The following is an 18977-nucleotide window of genomic DNA, read 5'->3' on the forward strand; positions in this document are numbered from 1 at the left end:
GTTTTTTTTTTTTTTTTTTTTTTTTTTTATTCCAGCATTTGGCGTGGAAAATGTTTGCATTTTGGGTCCTGCTCTTTATTTTGTGACTACGCCACATGCTGGGTTTTCTCTTTGAATTTAGGCATAAATGAAATCTCGGAAGATGTTTACACGGCCGTAGAGCACAGCGATTCGGAAGATTCTGAGAAGTCTGATAGTAGCGATAGTGAGTATATCAGTGATGATGAGCAGAAGTCCAAGAATGAGCCAGAAGACGCAGAGGACAAAGAGGGTAGTCGGATGGACAAAGAGCCATCGGCTGTCAAAAAAAAGCCCAAACTGGCCAACCCAGTGGAGACTAAGGAGGAGCTGAAAAGCACATCACCAGCCAGCGAGAAAGCAGATCCGTGCTCAGTCAAGGAAAAGGCAAGCCCCCAGCCTGAGAAGGACTTTTCAGAAAAAGCGAAAGCCTCCCCTCATCCCACAAAGGATAAACTGAAGGGGAAAGATGAGACCGATTCCCCAACAGTACATTTGGGCCTGGACTCCGATTCAGAAAGTGAACTTGTCATAGATTTAGGAGAAGACCATTCTGGGCGGGAGGGTCGTAAAAATAAGAAGGAACCCAAAGAAACATCTCCCAAGCAGGATGGTAAGTGATTGCACCACTTTCTGGTTTCTTGATTTAGTTTAGAGTGCCACCTTGTGTTTGTATTCCCAGAAGGTACGTGACCCTCTGATGTCACAAAGGGTGGCACCAGAACACAGCCTTGATTGGCTCAAGGTCACCTAGCTAAGTCACTGATCAGGCCCAGGACTGACCCCCTCCCCTCCAGCCCCCTACCCGCCCCAGGCCTGCCTGCCTATCATCTGCTTAGTACTCATCCCATTATGGTTGATTTTGAGCCCAGAAAAATAAAAAGTGGTAGGTGTTTCCGGCAGTCAGGTCATTTTTAGCTGAAGCATCTGTTCTCCCAACAGGCTCACTCACTTCCCTAAAGTGTCAACATTTAGACCTGTGACACAGTTGAAATTGTTAGAAGAGTGCGGGTCAAAGATCTTGATGAGTTCAGCTTCCTTTCATGCTGCCCAGACACCTCACCAGTGCCTTTTCTTACTGGAATAGGAGAGTATTTGGGGAGGTGGTCCCAGAATGCTGAGTGCTCCTTGGGGCAGTAGACATGGAGGAAGCATTGGATGGGGGGCACCTGAATTGGTGTTCCAACGTCTATGTGTTTCATGGACCCGAGTCCAGGATTTCTCAGCCCTGGCTCTATTGATGTTTTATGCTGAGTGGTATTTTATCCTCTACAATGGAGCATGTTTAACAGCATCCTGAGCCTCTGCCCACTGGATGCCAGTAGCATCTGCCCAGTTGTGGCAGTCAAGGATGTCTTGCCATTCCCTTTTGTTCCCTGAGAAGCAGAATCTCCGCTGGCTGAGAACCAGTGCCTGATCCGAGTGGTACCCCCATTGCTGCTGTTACAGATTGAACCAACAGTAGCTGCCTGGAAGCCTGCGTGGCCCAGGCCTCTTGGCAAACCTTCCAGATGGAATGTGTGAATGATGTGAAGGGTGTCCTTCCCGTGGACAAAGCAATCCGCACCTTTTTTCCATTGGTTTGGCAAATGGGTATGAGGGGATTCCAACGTATGCAAGAAAGATAATGCAGAATTAATTGAGGGCCTAGGAAAAATGTTGCCTAAGGACAAACTGGAGGTCATGGCTGTAAAATTTTATGTAGTTTGTGAGTACCATCAGGGAAAAGCAGGCTCAATTTCTGACCATGCCCGACTTTTGAGGGGAGCTGATTTCTCAACCCAACTCTTGAGTAAGATGTGATTCTGTGCCCCCCTGGGGATTTCTGAATCTGGCTGCTTACAGGAAGTTGGGGATGGGCCTCGAGAATCTTTCTTCTGTGTCCTTGTCAGCCTGGACTGCCATGGAACCTCAGTTGTTAGGGAGAGAAAATTCTTGCAGTTTGTCAGTGAGGATGGAATGAAATGTGCCTGAATGGTGCAGTGGAGGGAGAAAGAGAAGCAGTTGACTGTGGGCAGGAAGGATAGAATGCCATTCCATTCCTGAGTCACCTTAGAGTTTATGGGTAGTCTCTAAAAATTCTGATGATGTGTGGATTGGGGTTTGAGGCAAATGTGGCAGAAAATAATCAGGGAGTGCTATTTATTCCATGTGGTTTATGGGAATATTTGGGTATAAAAATGGCAGTGCTCCTGTGAATGATATAGCTATAATCTTCCTTATTTTCTGAAACATAGCTTTTGATGGATTGATTTTATGCCTCTTCCCCTTCCAGAAAGAGTCTGTAACAGACTGACAAGAAGGTTTAATCATGAGACAAAATGAAAACAAAGTCTGTAAAAGATAAAAGTAGAATAGTAGGAGGTTCTGGGAAAGTTTAGGCACAGGAATAGGTTCCAGCCTTTAGGATTGGCAAAATTGAGCTTTCATGTTGGCTGTGAGCTTCCTAGCAGTCAAAGCAAAAAGGGAAATACTTTAGTCCCTTAAAAGGTCTCTTATTTTTCCAAAAAGTTGGGGAGGAGGGGAAACCCAGTTGATTAAATGAAACACAGCTCTTCCTTGCACTGATGTTTGAAAGAAATATGTCCAGGGGATCCCAAGTGAGTGGTGGATGTAATTAAGCTGAAGATGATTCTAAAATATGATTCAGTTAGGGTGTCGTCCCAGAGGTTGGAACAAAGACCTACCAGTCTTAAATCTAGAGCCGTTTGATGGTAGTTTCGGTCTTGAAGAATTGGCTTTGTATCAGACTCTGCAGTAGAGCATTTTTTCTTTTCTTTTCTTTTTTTTTTTTTTTAAGATTTTATTTATTTATTCATGAGAGACACACAGAGAGAGGAGAGGCAGAGACACAGGTAGAGAGAGAAGCAGGCTCCATGCAGGGAGGCCGATGTGGCACTGATCCCAGGACTCCAGGATCACTGAGCTACCCAGGCATCCCTAGAGCATTTTTTTCAATGGTGTATTTTCACTTTCAAGTTTATTAGGTAAAGGGCATATTACAGTGTGCCACGGTGACCTTCAGCTCACCTTTAGCCAGGAATGCTGCTTATATGTAGAATAGGCAAAAGGTAGCAAAATTGCTTTCTAGTTGGTGATCTCAGAATAGAGGCAAAGGGAGGCTTCCTTAGAGACCCCGCTGTGCTTCCCTTACAACACCGGTAATTTCCATCTTTCTCTTAGAAAGACCCCCCTTCAGGTACTAGAATAAGTAGGTTAATTAAGTAGGGGCAGCTTCTCGAGTGTTGGCCTTGAAGAGATTCACCCTTTTCTGGGCTCTCGTTTTTTTTTTTTTTTTAATTATTATTTTTTTTTATTTTATTTTATTTTTTTTTTTTTTTGGGCTCTCGGTTTGATTATACCCTCAAAATTTCTGGGACAAAGGGAATTTCCTACCCCCCCACCCCCACTTCCCCCAGTAAACCGTTAGAATCTTCTAGAAATCAAAATATTTTAGTATCTAATTGGTAACCCCAAAGGGTACTTTGAGCCTAGAATCTTTTTTTGGATTGCACACTCCACAGTTTTTTATTTGGAACAGAGGGCCAGCCATCACCACTGCAGAGCAGCAGCCCACCCACAAAGTTACTCTTTGCTTCTGCAAATCAGTAGAAAGAAAAGGACCTATTTGTGGTTGTCCTTTGAGGAGAGAGGGGCTAGGTTAGCTTCTCAACAGTAATGATATATATATATTTATCACCTGGAAGGAAAGGGAGGCATGGAAGGTGCTTCTCTGCAGGTTAGAAGCTTCACCAGGGGACTGCCCTGGTGCACGGCTCTTAGAAAACCTGGGTTCAGAGCCCCCTTTCCTCCTGGAAGGTACAGGGGCTGTATCCAGTATCCAGCATGCAAAGTCATCCCGGCAAAGGATCAGGGTTCCTCACTGTGTGAAGAGCTCCCTCCCTTTCCGGCTCCACTTATGAACTTGGCTGGGCTCTTCCTTCCTCTCCAGAGGAGCAGGAAGGCGGAGGAGAGCCAGACAGATGGGACGACCACCAAGGAAGCTCCCTGCACCCCCTGGCCTCCTGAGTCAGGAAAGTCAGCTCCCACCCCACCCCCCGCCCTTTCTTTTTTTCCTGTCACTCTCCTTGACTTCCTAAAACCCAGGGTACTGAATATCCTTCCTGGAATAATCAAGGTCATGTCTTTTCTGGGTTACATAAATCTGAAAGGCACTTATGTCAAGGTACATTGTCTAATAAGTTGGGGGTGCTGACTTGTACCTGTGTTTTGTGTGTGATCCCTGGGCATCCTCTCTCGGGGGCAGACCTGCTCCACTGGTGGCTAGGACCTCGGTGGTGATAACGGACCCCCCTTTACAAATGAGCACAAGGGGGCCACCCCTTCTGTGCTGCTCAGTGCTTCTGGCTCTAACCCGCCTTCCTGCCACTCCTCACTGCCTGCTCTCACTGACCAAAATGCTGGCTGCTCCTGGACACGTCTTGGCTGACGCAGTCACCCTCCAAATTCTCTCTCACTTCCTGTTGAAATCCTGCCCCTCCCTCACAGCCCCCCCTCCCAGAAGATAGACTCCCGGAAGGCAGCCTTTTCCAAACTTGTCATTTACATTCATTATTTTTGCCCTTCCCAAGTCTTGCTTTGTATAATCATTGACTTCGTATTTTTATTTAAAGCTACTCTAAAATAAACTATGCTTTTAAAGCTCATTTTAGATGTAGATTTGACCATCACACCAGTTATTGCCTGATAAAAGGTGGCAGTGGGAATAAACATAATCAGAATTAAAAGCAGGGCGTATGCTTCCCATGATGAACACTAAGTAACATGCAGAATTGTCGAATCACGATATTGTACACCTGCAACAAATAGAACACAGTATGTTAACTTGACTGGAATTAAAGTGGAAAAAAAAACATTATAAAACAACATCAAAGCAACAAAGAAGCAAGTCTCCTTAGAGAGAGATAAATACCATGGTGTTGGGAAGGTTCTGGCTATGGAGTGGAATTCCCTTTAGTCCCAGGGGTCAAGGCCATTAAGAGCACACTGGGACTTAGTCCTGGAGGGAGTCAGAGGTCAAGGGAGACTCTCCTTCTGGGTGACTTCATGTTTCCAGTGCTTTGGCCCTTGGGAAGTTACCTGATACTTAGGGTTACAGGCTCTATAGGTTCTTTAGCCAAAAGGATTCTCTTAATCTCTGGGTCGACTTTGGCCGGATGTTTCACAAAGTGCTTACCCAGTTCTAACCGTAACACAAGACAGCTTGTGGTGGTTCTATTCATCCACTCACTGGTGGACAGCTTGAGGGCAGGGGCTGGGTCTAGTTTGCCTCATTTGCCCCAAAGGCCCCTATAGGAGCCTCCGATGTGGGCGAGAAGAGGCCGACACTCTGAGATAGATATGCAGCAGTGGCCTCTGTGGATAAGGTGAGATGTGCTCCTCCATCGGGGGGTGGGGTCCTCCCACACTGAATTTGTTCAGCATTCTTGGTTGGCCTTGCTTTGTTTAACCCAGAACGTGCTGGAGAAGAGAAACCCCGCAGGTGAACCTGAGTCCAATCTCTTCTCTTCTGTTTTTCCTCCCCCTACCACGCATCAGCTTTAGTTGTAGGCAAAGCTCCACCGTCCACTACGGCAGGCAGCCAGTCCCCACCTGAAACTCCGCTCCTCACCCGCTCCTCCTCCCAAACACCCACGGCTGGTGTCACGGCCACCACCAGCACCACGTCCACGGTCACGGCCCCGGCCGCCACCGCCGCTGCCGCCACTGCCGCCGCCACAGGAAGCCCGGTGAAAAAGCAGAGGCCGCTTTTACCGAAGGAGACTGCCCCGGCCGTGCAGCGGGTCGTGTGGAACTCGTCAAGTAAGTTTCAAACGTCTTCCCAAAAGTGGCACATGCAGAAGATACAGCGCCAGCAGCAGAGCCAGCAGCAGAGCCAGCAGCCTCAGTCTACCCAGGGGACGAGATATCAGACCAGACAGGCTGTGAAAGGTACCATGCCCCCTTCTGTTCAACGTGGCGCCCACTCCCTCCTCGCCACATCGACAGGAGAGACAGAAATGTTTTTCTTTTTTTCTTCTTTTCTTTTTTTTTCAGTTCTTTTTTGTTTCATGGCCTTTGTATCTTGAAGGCCTCGCGCATTCCATGTGGCATTATTTTTAAAAGTTGTTTTGCGACTTTTTTTCACTTTTATTTTTTTTCCCCTCTGTGTTAGAAACAATACATGCATATAGGCTTCTTAGAGAGGGGTAAAATATTTGCCCCACAATCTGTTGTCTTGACCGAACTTCCATTCCATTCTTCACCCTTTCTCAGTGGCCACTGTTAACCGTGAAACCTTTTTTATGCATGTATGCATATATATTTATGTATATATGACTCTTCATAAAAATAGTACTTTTTTTTCTTTTTCCTTTTTTTAAAACACACAAATGGTACCATACTTTTTTTTTCTTCTTTTTTTCTTTTTTTTTTCCCACCCATCAGCATGTTTTGGAAGTTCATCCATGTTAGCACATATAGCTCTATCTATGTTATTTTGGACTGCTGCATAGTATTCCACAGTTGATTTAAATCAAGTATTCCCCTACTGATGGGCATTTAGGTTGCTCCCAGTTTTTTTTTTTTTTTTTCTGTTGTAAGCAGTGCTGCAATGAATACCTTTGTGTAAATTTTCTTGTGCACACCCATGAACCTCTTGGCATTATTTTGGGAAGAGTATGGTGTGAGGAATTGGTAGCAAAGGGTACCTTGATAACTAGAGATTAGCCACCTACAGAAGAAGAGCCAGCATCAAGCACCAGTTGGCGAAGTTGTGGAGTCAAAACCACCCCCCGGAGGCTCCATCTGGCATTGCTTGGATGAGTACCAGTTGGCCCAGCTTTCGTGAGCGCTAATGCAGATCTTGTCTCGCAGGGAAGCCCACATCTAGATCCTTGGAGGTTGGGGTCTTTGGTTGAAACTCTCACATACTGAGTGCATCCTAGTGAGTAGAACTGTAAAGAGTTGCAGCAGGATATGGGTCGAAAGGTAGCCAGGTCTCGAACAGCCCCTAAGAACCCTTTTGAAGACTGGAGGGAAGGAAGATTGGACAGGTGCAGTGGGAGTGCAGCTGGATTGCTCTCGGTATTTAAAGAGCTGATGGGACAGGATTGAATCCTAGTTCCAGTCTTTTTTTTGGTGTGTGTTCGTACCCGGTAAAAATTAGGAGCTTCTCCAGGGGAATTTAGGTGCTAGCAAGAAGAGGCCCATTGATGGTATGGTCCCCAGTTTCCAAGTTGTCTTGTGTCAAAGACAAAGCTGGATACTAGTTAACCTGGTAAGGATGGGTTGTAATCAGTATGTACTATTACAACAGGGAGAAAGTAGTCCAGCAGGAACTGAAGTCATTCCCAATTTGTACAGAAGTGACTGGGCGTTTTAAAAGGAGGATGAGTGTGGTGAGGGTGGGAAGGGACTGCGTAGAGACTCCAGTAGAGTCAGGGAGGTGAAATTTTACAAAAAATGGGAAGTAGTGGTTGGTTCATGTGAAACCCGTACGGGGTTGCTAATAATGCTTTTTGGAGTTAGACTCCTACCATCCCATAGAGACCAGGAGACAGGGGTCGTCGAGTGTTGGCTAGAACAAATGCTAAATTCACTTGGCAGCCTTGGTTTCTCAGGCAGGTACTTTGGCAGCGGGGACTGGAGTCATCCTAGAGATGTGAACTTGAGCTGTTGGAAACCATGTTAGTGTTTACGGAAGGTTTTATGGGCCAAGCTTGAGGCCTAGTCCCAGAAAAGGCTTGAGAGGATCCTGGCCAGAATCTGGTCACGAGCAGAATCTCTGTCACTTGAAAGTAGAAGAGCTTAAGCAATGGACGTCAGGGACCTCACTCCCTCTCCGCAGCTTCTTGCTGGGTTGGGCCCTTCCCACAGCAGTGGGGTGACCGGGACCCTTTGCTTTCCTAGCTGTGCAGCAGAAGGAGATCACGCAGAGTCCATCCACTTCCACCATCACCCTGGTGACCAGCACTCAGTCATCACCCCTGGTCACCAGCTCGGGGTCTGCAAGCACCCTCGCATCCTCAGTCAACGCAGACCTGCCTATCGCCACTGCCTCCGCCGACGTCGCTGCGGACATTGCCAAGTACACTAGTAAAGTGAGTGCTGTGGTGCCGGGCTGGGGGCTAGGGGCGTGTCCTGCCAGAGGACCGACTTCCTGTTGGGAGCCAGGAGGATCACGACCTCACAGGCTTTATGGGGTGCTCAGGAGGGGAGATCCTGTTTTTCCTGAGGATCTCCAAGTCCAAATTCTTCCATCTGCGTCTAACTATTGAATCTAAGCAGAGAAATCTTGAATGCACTGCATCTTACTCTGAGGCCTTTGATTCTACAGTCAGTACATAGCTGGAAAATGACATGACCTTTGAGAATTCATGTCTCTCATTGACAGAGTTTCCTTAACACGCTGTTTGTCATTTAATAACAGACCAAGGCGTTGGTTTGCATTTAGTAGCCACGTGGAACAAAGTGACTGAGTCTTAAGCAGGAGATGTGTAAGGTATGACGTTAGGCCTAGATTTTTCAGGAACCAGGATGGCCTAGGGAGTACTGGATTCTGTCCTGATTTTCCCACCCTCTGGGGCGCGGTGACTGGATTCCCCAAAATGGGTTCATTGATGGGTGTTCTCTCCTGCAGGCTCTTTGTTTGAATTTGCCAGGTGCTTCTGTGCTCGCTCTTGAATTCAGGTGGATCCATCCTAGAGTTGTTTTCACCATCATGTGAGAGTGCACTGGAGTGTGTGTGTGGGTCCACGTGGGACCGCTTGGTAGCAGAATAACCACCAGAATGTCAGCTCCCTGAGAGCAGGAGTTGGTCTGTTTTGCTTACCTCGAAGGCCTAGAAGAGTGCCCGGTACACACAGTACGTGTTGGTACAGAGATGTCAAGTGAATGCATGCTGATTGATGCCTGACTTCACTTCATCAGGCTTGTTACTCTCAGTGGTTGTTAATAGTAGTTACTGAGTAATAACATAGTAAGAAAGAGTATTTACTATATTACTAAGCAGGCAGTAATAATAATTTACTCTTCAGTAATGAGTAAATTACTAATTAGTTGCTAATGAGTAAACTATCCAGGTTTATAGAAAAAATGGGTGACAGTTATTGGGAATGGTCGTATCTAGAATTCTTGAGTCTCATGGTAAAGATTCCTTTATTATATTGTGTTAAAAGTATGCTCCCTTTTAGTTCTGGATGACAAGAGACATTTATAATCTTTTACTGATGTGTTTTTGTTGGTCATTTCCTTTTTATTCCTTCTTTCTAGGTGTATCAGGTATCACTTGATAACAAATTACCACAAAACATAGCAACTTAAAAGAATGTACATTTTTTAAAAATAAGATTTTATTTATGTATTCATGAGAGACACAGAGAGAGACATAGAAGGAGAAGCAGGGTCCTCACAGGGAGCCCGATGTGGGACTCGATCCCTGGATCTGAGATCATGCCCTGAGCCGAAGGCAGTCACTAAACCGCAGAGCCACCCAGGTGTCCCAACAACGCACATTTCTTATCTCACGGTTTCTGTGGTCAGGAGTCAGCATGGCTAAGCTAGGTGCTCTGCTTTAGGACCTCTGGCAGGCTGCTGTCAAGGTGTCTGCTAGAGTTGGGGTTTCATCTGAAGGCTCAACCGGGAAAGGATCTATTTCCTAATTTACTTAGGTGGTTGTGAGTAGGTTTCACTTCCTCGAGGGCTTTTGGGTTGTGGGCTTCAGGTCCTAGCTGGCTCTTTGCTGGAGGCTGCCCTCAGTTCTTGCCTTGTGGGCCTTCACAATTGGCTGTTTGCTTCCTCAAAGCCGGTGATAGAGCCTGTTAGTACGATGGAAGTCAGCCTCATGTCACCTGATCTCAGAAGTGAGAGCCCATTACCTTTGTCACATTTCTGTGGTTAGAAGTAGATCACTAGGCCAGCGTACACTGGAAGGGAGGAGATTCCACAAGGTCACAAACACCAGAGCCCTGGGATCACTGTCTGTTACAATGGATAAGATGTTAGTACACTCGCTAATGTTTGGGTAGTGGTGCTCCGGGCCAGACACTGCTGTAAGTGTCTGTTACATTATGCTCGTATGTTACTCATTCGGCCTTCATGACAAATTGATGAGGTAGATACTATTATCATCCCCATTTTATGGATGAGACAACTGAGGCCTGTCAAGTTACATGGTCTGAATGGTTGAGCTGGATTTGAATGGTAGCCAGGATCTAGAGAGTGGCTTTGAGCCGGTTTGTGAATGCCCATGAAGCCTACTGACCACAGATGTTCAGTGTCCATGAATCGATTGTTCTTGCACGTGGCTTTTTAAAGCAACCCTACCTGACATTCCCAAGTCCTGCCAATCCCCTTCCCCTCCCCTACTCTCCCACCCCTTCCTTCCTGCCCTCCCCAGCTAGAGAGAGAATCAGAACTGGTCTTGGGCATAACTTTGTCTCTCATTTAGTAAGTCTGTCCTCCTTTTTTTTTTTTTTTAAATATATATATTTTTTAATTTTTATTTATTTATGACAGTCACACACAGAGAGAGAGAGAGAGAGGCAGAGACACAGGCAGAGGGAGAAGCAGACTCCATGCACCGGGAGCCCGATGTGGGATTCGATCCCGGGTCTCCAGGATCGCGCCCTGGGCCAAAGGCAGGCGCTAAACCGCTGCACCACCCAGGGATCCCCATCTGTCCTCCTTTTGAATAAAATACATGAATTGTTACAGAGTCCCTGAGTGTCAGAATAGGAAGGATTCAAGGCACATTTATGGCCATTCTCGATTCTAGTCTTAACTGTCCACCAGCTAGTATTGATTTAATATTTTTATGTAAGTTAATTTTATTTAAATTGACTAAGTTAAGAAACTAAAATAAAATTGGGTCTAACATTGCCAGATCACCATTCCTTGTCAAGGCTTGAAGTGTAAGCCTATTTTTAGAGAGATTGTCCTAAAAGTGTTTGGTACATGCTGGCACCAAACGGAGACTTTCTTCCTAATGTGGTGATATGCAGGATTACAGGAGAATAGGAAGGCGTTCATTTTTTCATTACTGATTTAAGGTGGTGTTTGGTTTTGCCTAAATGGTCTCGTGTTCTGGCTGTCTAGCCTTAGACTACTTTCTAGTGATTTTTTTTGGCGGGGGTGTCTAAGCTCCTCGTTTATAGATGGAGAAACAGACCTACTGAGTGGACCTGGCTCGTGGTTTGCACTGAGCTAGTTTTCTGAGCTCCTGCAGTGAGTTTGATTTCATTACCTTTGGCGGCCCCCTTTGCTCTTACAGCAAAATTGAGGGGTGAACTTTTTGATAGACATTTTCTTTGCAGTTAAGAAAATGAACACAGTGACATATTTTCAGAGCTGATGAACTTCCCTGCCTCTGAGGTGACCTGGAGTCGAAGACCCAGATTTGTGTGTTTTGGCAGAAGGGTGCTCTTTAGTGATGTTGCGTTCTTTGCTATATTTGGAAGAAAGAGTGAAAATCTGTCCACAAATCCATGATTTCTTTAAAATGGAATGTAACCATTGCATTAGTAATATATTGAATTTCATCCACTTTCTAAAGTTTTCTTGTAAAGCAATTTAGTTTTAATATTTAAAACTGACGTGTTTGGTGCAGCGGGGCAGGAGGCCCAAACAGAACGACTGCATAAAGCACAAAGTGTTTTTCCTGGCTGCATCTGTGTGTGGCCTCCGAAACAAGCTAGCAGTGAAAATCTCAACAGACATCGTGTTCATTTTTCTCCCATTTTGGGGTGAACTTGGGGTTACTATTTTGGGGGTTGGCAGTTTCTTCATTATAGCTCATGTGAATTTTTTGTTTTTCTATAGAAATAAGATGAACAGGTATTTCTTTCTGAACACCTACTCTGTGGCAGGTACTGAACCATATCATAGTCTTCACATGGATTTCTCATGTAAACCTTGTGCATACCCTAGATGGGGACACTGTAGTTACCCCCATGGCTCAGGGAGAGGGTGATGGCAGGAGCAAATCACAGGCATCAGATATAAGGGTGGTCTGGGTTTTGCTTTCTTGCTGGATCGGAGCAAACTGCAAAACACAGTGGAGACTTGGCTGCAGCCAGGCCAGGCCTGAGGCCTCACGTTCGGTCTTCTGTCCTCCCCTCTCTCTCTTGGGATGGGGGCGGGATCAGCCAGCAAGTGGGAGGTTGGAAAGAAATCCTCCTGCAGATACCTTCAGACAGCAGGGAACTAGGTGCTTGCTACCTGAACCTGAGCCCATGTCACAAACTCACTGATGCCTCCCAGCTTCAGATAATGAAAGTGAAGGAAGATGGGAAGCCGACTGGCAAGGCAGAGAATGGATGCCCTGACCAAAGCCTTCAGATAATGAACCTGCTCTGTCCACACAACAGGCTGTATTATTTGTCCATAAGAAGGAATGAAATACTTAGAGGCCCTGCGACACAGATAAATCTTGAAAATTTTGTGCTAAGTTGAAGAAGGACCACATATTATGTGATTCCATAGACACAAAATATCTAGAGGAAGCAAATCCTTAGGTATAGAAAGCAGATCAGCGGTGGGATGGTGTCAGGGGTATGGGGGGTTATAGGGCTCTTAAGAGGGGTAGTGGGTTTTCTTTTTGGGGTGACATGAAGGTTCTGAACCATGGGGATGGATGTGCACCTCTGAATCTACTAGAAGCTATTGACTTGTGCACTGTAACGGCTGAATTGGTATATGAATGAGATCTCAATAAAACTTTTTTTTCTTTTTTTTTTAAAGTGGTAAGGAATTAAGAAACAGTCACAAGAGGAAACAGTCCCTCCCTCAAATCCTCAGTGCTGGCCACACCAAATATGCCTGGGGCCCAAATTTGGCCCCTCCAGATTAGCCGTTGCCTCTAGAAACTAGCTTTATTTTGTAGGTGATTCATGACTGCCCTGGTTTATACCAGTTTTTCAACCTTAGGACTAGTGACACTGGACTGGAGGATTCTTTGTTCTGTGCACTGTAGGGTATTTAGCTCATCCTTGGCCCCAACCCACTAGATGCCAATCCCCCCACCCCCCCACCCCGCCCTGCCATGACAACCACAGATGCCTCCTGTCCCATGAGGGGCAGATCGCCCCCTGTTGAGAACCACTGCTGTATGTTAGATAGATTTTTAGATGTATGTCATCTTGAAAAGCCCCAGGGAGATGATCACCTGAATTGTTTCTGTTTTTATCTTTCAGATGATGGATGCAATAAAAGGGACGATGACAGAGATATACAACGATCTTTCTAAAAACACTACCGGAAGCACAATAGCCGAGGTCAGAGATGACATGTAATTCTTCACTTGCTAAGAATGTTTTATGGGCTGCTGTAAAATGGTGCCAGGAAGCAGCTTCTCTGGAAGTCCCTCCAGGGGGCTCTGCCAATTGTGGTTGTTGGGGAGTGTACTTCTTCATTTAGTCAGAAGGCTGGCTCTGTGGGGATGCACCCTGCTTTGTGTGATCAGAGGACAAGCACCAAACTGGAGCGTGAGTTCACCCCCTGGTGAAATGGGAGATCCTTCCGCTCCTTTGGCCCCGTGTATAATTGTCTCCTGGCTCTGTGTAAGCATGGACTTTCTTATGCAAGTGATCTTTGTTGTCTAAGACTATGTACAGAGAGCCGCCACAATTATGCGGTTACCTAGGGAATAGAATGGTTAGGACATTAAATTGTCCACTTATCAAGTGACCATTTATAAAAATAGGCCTCCTTGACCTTCCTTCCTTAGGCGAATTCACTGTAAGCCAGATGCAGAGGGGTCACCAGGTGAAATGACTAGTGGTGGGATTTTTTGAGGTCATTGAAAATAGTGTTGCAGACAGGGAAATTCCATTCAATCTGTGGGCCTACGAGGGCCTGGCAGGGTGAGGCTGACACTCAGAAGAGGAGAAAAATCTCTGGGAAGGTATCCCAATAGGCTTTCAGCAGAGAACGATGTGAATATAAAGCTTTGAGAGAGGTCCTGAGAGGAATCAAGGAGTCCCCTGGGATATTTTGCTCATGTGACCCTCTTTATGATTAGGCCAAGGATGTCCAACGAGAAGGGACAATCTTGGCTTAGAACAGCCTCCCCTGACCCCTGCCATACTTCGTTATTTTTTTAAGAACTGGCATATGGTTGAAAATACAGATCCATAAATGTCTCCCTTAAAACCTTGGGATCCAGATGTGTGCTAGAATTTTTCAGAATTTAAAGAGGCAATATATGCCCTCTCCGCCCCAACATTTCTGTGAAATATGCTTGTTCACGCCATGTGGGATAAATCAGGGTTTCTCAACCTCAGCACTGCTGACGTTTGTGCCAGATAACTCTCTGTTATGGGGGCTGGCCTGCCCATTGTGGGATGTTTAGCAGCATCCCTGGGTTCTACCTTCTCTTGGCGGTAGCACCCTCCAGTGTGACTAAGTGGATATCTTCAGATGTTGCAGTGTCCAGAAGGGAGCTGGGAGGGCAAAATCACAAGTAGAGAAGGACTGTGGTCCTCAGACTCTGTAAATAGCCCCATAGCAGTTCAGGCTGAGTTTATTTTTTCCTGCCCAAATGAATTTTGTGCAACACATACCCCTCCCTCCAAAAATACCCTTTGGTTTCCAGAATTTTAGGTGAATGCCTGTGGATCCCACCTAAAATGTTACATGAATAAAACAAAGCTGTCTTTACTTGTTTTAGTTTCATTTTTTAAGACCAGAGTTCTAATCAACCCCTTCCCCCCCGCCTTTAAAATTTTATTTATTTATTCATGAGAGACACAGAGTGGCAGAGACACAGGCAGAGGGAGAAGCAGGCTCCTTGCTGGGAGCCCGATGTGGGACTCGATCCCATGACCCCTGGATCACGACCTGAGCCAAAGGTAGGCAGGCGCTCAACCACTGAGCCACCCAGGCGTCGCTCTAATCAAACCTTTGATGTTTTTATTTATTATGAAAATCTGGTCCTTGTTTTTACTTTATTTATTCATTCATTCATGTTTAAACCCTCTGCGCAGGGCTGCCCCGGTGGCCCAGTGGTTTGGCGTTGCCTTTAGCCCGAGGTGTGATCCTGGAGACCCGAGATCAAGTCCCACGTCAGGCTCCCTGTGTGGAGCCTGCTTCTCCTTCTGCATTTGTCTCTGCCAATCTCTCTCTTTGTGTCGGTCATGAATAAATAAATAAAATCTTAAAAAAAATAAAAGAAAAATAAAGATGATAAAAATAAAAAAGAATATGCAACAGTGATTTTGGGATGCCTGGGTGGCTCGGTGGTTGACCGTCTGCCTTTGGCTCAGGGCGTGATCCCAGGATCTGGGATCGAGTCCTGAATTGGGCTTCTTGCATGGAGCCTGCTTCTTCCTCTGCCTCGGTCTCTGCCTCTCTCTCTTTCTCTCTGTCTCATGAATGAATGAATGAATGAATGAATAAAATCTTTAAAAAAAAAAGAATAAACCCTCTTCCCAGGGTGGGGTTTGAACTCAACTCTGGATCAAGAGTCGCCATGCTCTAGCAACTGAGCAAGTGGCTTTTCCTAGAGCCAGTGTTCCTTGGAAAAGATGGACAGCTGGTTTTGCTGACCCTTGAAAAATTGGTTTGAACTGTGCTCATCCATTATACGTGGATCTTCTACAGTACTGTAAAATGCATTTTCTCTGTGTGATGGTCTTAACGTTTTCTTTTCTTGAGCTTACCTAATTGTACAGATACACTATCTAATACATGGAACATATATGTTTATCAGCTATTTGATGTTTTTGATAAGGCTTCCTAGGCTGTTAGTAGTAGGCTATTAAGTTTTTAGAGAGTCAAAAATTGTATGTAGATTTTTTACTGCGAGGGGGTGCTGGCGCCTCTAACCCGCCTCATTATTCATGGATCAACTGTGTTTGGTTTTTGGAAATAGAACTTCTCTTGAATTTGGGGTAGTGCACTGGTGTCCACCTCTCTGGACTGCAGCATCCAGGCTGCTTATGCCTCAGTCAACCGTGTGGCATTGATTCTTACAGCTGGAGGTCGAGTTCTGAGCCCCATCGGTGAACCCGACCCAGACATGCCTTCTAAGAGTCTTACTCTCCCTCATTACAGATTCGCAGGCTGAGGATCGAGATAGAGAAGCTGCAGTGGCTACACCAGCAGGAGCTCTCGGAAATGAAACACAACCTGGGTGAGGCCTGGCAAATTGGTCTATATGGAGGAGGGTTTTGGGTGTTGAACGTCTTTGCACACCTGGAGGCAGGACCAGGATGTGGATTGAGTCCGAAGTAGGCTTGTGGATGTCCCACTGCTGGGGCAGCCGTAGAATCCTGAAGAGTCGAACCACGTATAAGAGTGGGTGTTGGGGGGGGTACCTTCCTATTTTCCCTTCAAAATACCAACATCAGCAAAACAGTAACAGCAATAGCACCAGTAGCTCCTGTTTACTGAACTCTGATTTTGTGCCAGGGACTGTTTTAAGTACTTTTCCGTGAGAATACCTTTAAATTCTCATGAAAACCCTTCTTAGAAGGGGCTCTGTTATTCCAGTGTTCAGGTGAAGCTAGCAAGACACAGACATGTTGAGCAAGTTTGTTAGAGTCACACAGCAGCGATTCAGGTCTGGACACTCCTACCCGTTGAATATGAGGCATTGCGAATTATCAGACACCTCCTGCGTGTTCCACGTTGCGGAGGAAGCTGTTTCATTGCTCCCTGGTTTAGACCTAGTGCTGTTTTGGCCTGCCATTCTGTGTCCGTCGTTAAAGGCTTTCCCCCCGCAAAGTACAGCATTTTCCTTCAGACCATCATGGAGTGTCAGGCTCAGAGTCTGAATGCTGGCAGCCGTCAGGTCTCCTTGTTAGGGCGGCATGCCCAGGCGTGCCACCTGCTTGCAGCTGAGGCATGCATCGCAAACTCGAATCCTTATGATGCCACCTGGGGAAGGAGCCCTCTGCTCCTGAGTGTGTTGTCATGTAGGAGGTTTAGTTGGTGTGTGGCTTCTAGTTTTTCTATAGTTTCTCTAGTGAAGTCAAGGAATCTTGTTTTTTTTTTTCCAGAATCTCTTCATTTTTATTTTTTATGTATTTTTTATTGTTTTAAGACATTTTATTTGAGAGAGAGAGAGAGCGAGAGAATGTGCTCACAAAGGCAGAGGGAGAAGCAGAATCCTTGCTGAGCAGTGAGCCTGATGCAGGGACTTGATCCGAGGACCCTGAGATGATGACCTGAACTGAAGGCAGATGCTTACCCACCTGGGCCACCCAAGCGCCCCAGATCTCTCCATTTTTAAATAATTAGCTCTCAGAGGTGGAGTGTCTGCCTTCCACTCAGGGCGTGATCCCGGAGTACGAAGATCAAGTCCCACATGGGGTTCCCTACATGGAACCTGCTTCCCCCTCTGCCTGTGTGTGTCTCTGCCTCTCTGTGTCTCTCATGAATAAGTAAATAAAATCTTAAAAAAAAAAATGCATGAAGGCTGGCCAGAACTTGCCATGTTCTGCACGCTCCTCTTTAAAGGCAGTGGCAAGGGACAGAGAGGTTGTGTCTAGCACAAGTACAAAAGCAAGGAGAGCTTGTCTCACAGGCTTAGTAGGAAGATGAAGTGAGTTGATACGGGGTGGCTTTGAAGGTATATTTGAGGATTTCCCACAGAATCACCATGGGATTCTGGTTGTCTGCATACTAGGCACCTGAATTCACTATCACGCACAGATCAACGTGATGAATGCTTATTTTACACAGATGCAGATACTGGGGCTTAGCCGGGCTGGGTTACTCGCCTGGGGGGTGGGGGGCAGTCACACAGCTGAGGCTTCTCTGAGTCAGGATCTGCACCCGTGTCTCTCGGAACCCATATCCTGGACTTCCTTTCTGATCTGGTCTGAGAAACTCTGAGCCCTGGGTTGGGGGTGCTGCTGATGGAGCTGGCGTCCTCTCCCCTTCTGTGTCAGAGCTGACCATGGCAGAGATGCGGCAAAGCCTGGAGCAGGAGCGGGACCGGCTCATCGCTGAGGTGAAGAAGCAGCTGGAGCTGGAGAAGCAGCAGGCGGTGGACGAGACCAAAAAGAAGCAGTGGTGTGCCAACTGTAAGAAGGAGGCCATTTTCTACTGCTGTTGGAACACCAGCTACTGTGACTACCCCTGCCAGCAAGCCCACTGGCCCGAGCATATGAAGTCCTGCACCCAGTCAGGTATGGCCACGCGAGGTGCACCCTGGCCCAGGCCACAGGGGGGTGGGCGTTCGCCTCCCCCATCCCGTGCAGGGCACACAGAGCAGACTGATGCGGCAAGGCTGGTTCACCCTGCCCCTTGCCACTCTCGTGCAGGCACATAGCTGATCCTTGAGGCATGGCTGTTTGAACTTCAGGCCTCCTTTCTGTTACTTGCCAGAGTGTAGCTTCATGTGAGGTGCAGTGGTTCTCAATGGGGTGACTGTGATCCCCACCCCAAGACACCGGCAGTGACTGCAGACAGTTGTGGTCATCCTAACCGAGGTGGGTACTACTCACATCCAGAGGGTAGAGGCCAGGGATGCTGCCAAACACCCTATAGTGCCCAACTCCGTGCCCTACAACGAAGAATGATCCTGGCCCAAGATGGTGAGGTTGAGAAATCCTGCTTTTAAAGTAATTGTGGACTCATAGCTTTAAGTAACATGGATTCCTGATTCTTCTTCTTCTTCTTCTTCTTCTTCTTTTTTTTTTTTAGAGATTGTACTTATTTATTCATGAGAGAGGCAGAGAGAGAAGGCTTCCTGCAGGGAGCCCGATGTGGGACTCGATCCCAGGAACCCAGGGTCATGTCCTGGGTCCAAGGCAGGCACTCAACCACTGAGCCACCCAGGTGTCCTGTGGATTCCCAATTCTTTTATATATTTTTTAAGATTTTATTTATTTATTCATGAGAGACTGAGAGAGAGAGAGAGGCAGACACACAGGCAGAGGGAGAAGCAGATTCCATGCCGGGGGCCCGACATGGGACTCAATCCTGGGATTCCCCTGGGCTGAAGGCAGGCG

At 46.5% G+C, this 18977-nt stretch overlaps 1 protein-coding gene across 16 annotated transcripts in view; it reads left to right on the plus strand.

The window, feature by feature from the left end:
* ZMYND8 (zinc finger MYND-type containing 8) overlaps positions 1-18977 on the plus strand; it is a 127172-nt gene that overhangs the window by 96287 nt on the left and 11908 nt on the right. For 15 of the 16 annotated variants that reach the window (XM_055345635.1, XM_055345629.1, XM_055345707.1 and 12 more), the window contains 6 exons: positions 122-631; positions 5578-5841; positions 7930-8120; positions 13212-13292; positions 16072-16150; positions 17913-18152. In XM_055345635.1, coding sequence (XP_055201610.1) covers positions 122-631; positions 5578-5841; positions 7930-8120; positions 13212-13292; positions 16072-16150; positions 17913-18152 — 1365 coding nt within the window. The remainder of the gene's footprint in view (positions 1-121; positions 632-5577; positions 5842-7929; positions 8121-13211; positions 13293-16071; positions 16151-17912; positions 18153-18977) is intronic. The other variant, XM_055345713.1, reaches the window with a different exon arrangement.

The sequence above is a fragment of the Nyctereutes procyonoides genome, unplaced genomic scaffold (genome assembly GCF_905146905.1).
Source record: "Nyctereutes procyonoides isolate TBG_1078 unplaced genomic scaffold, NYPRO_anot_genome, whole genome shotgun sequence".
Lineage (NCBI taxonomy): Eukaryota > Metazoa > Chordata > Mammalia > Carnivora > Canidae > Nyctereutes > Nyctereutes procyonoides.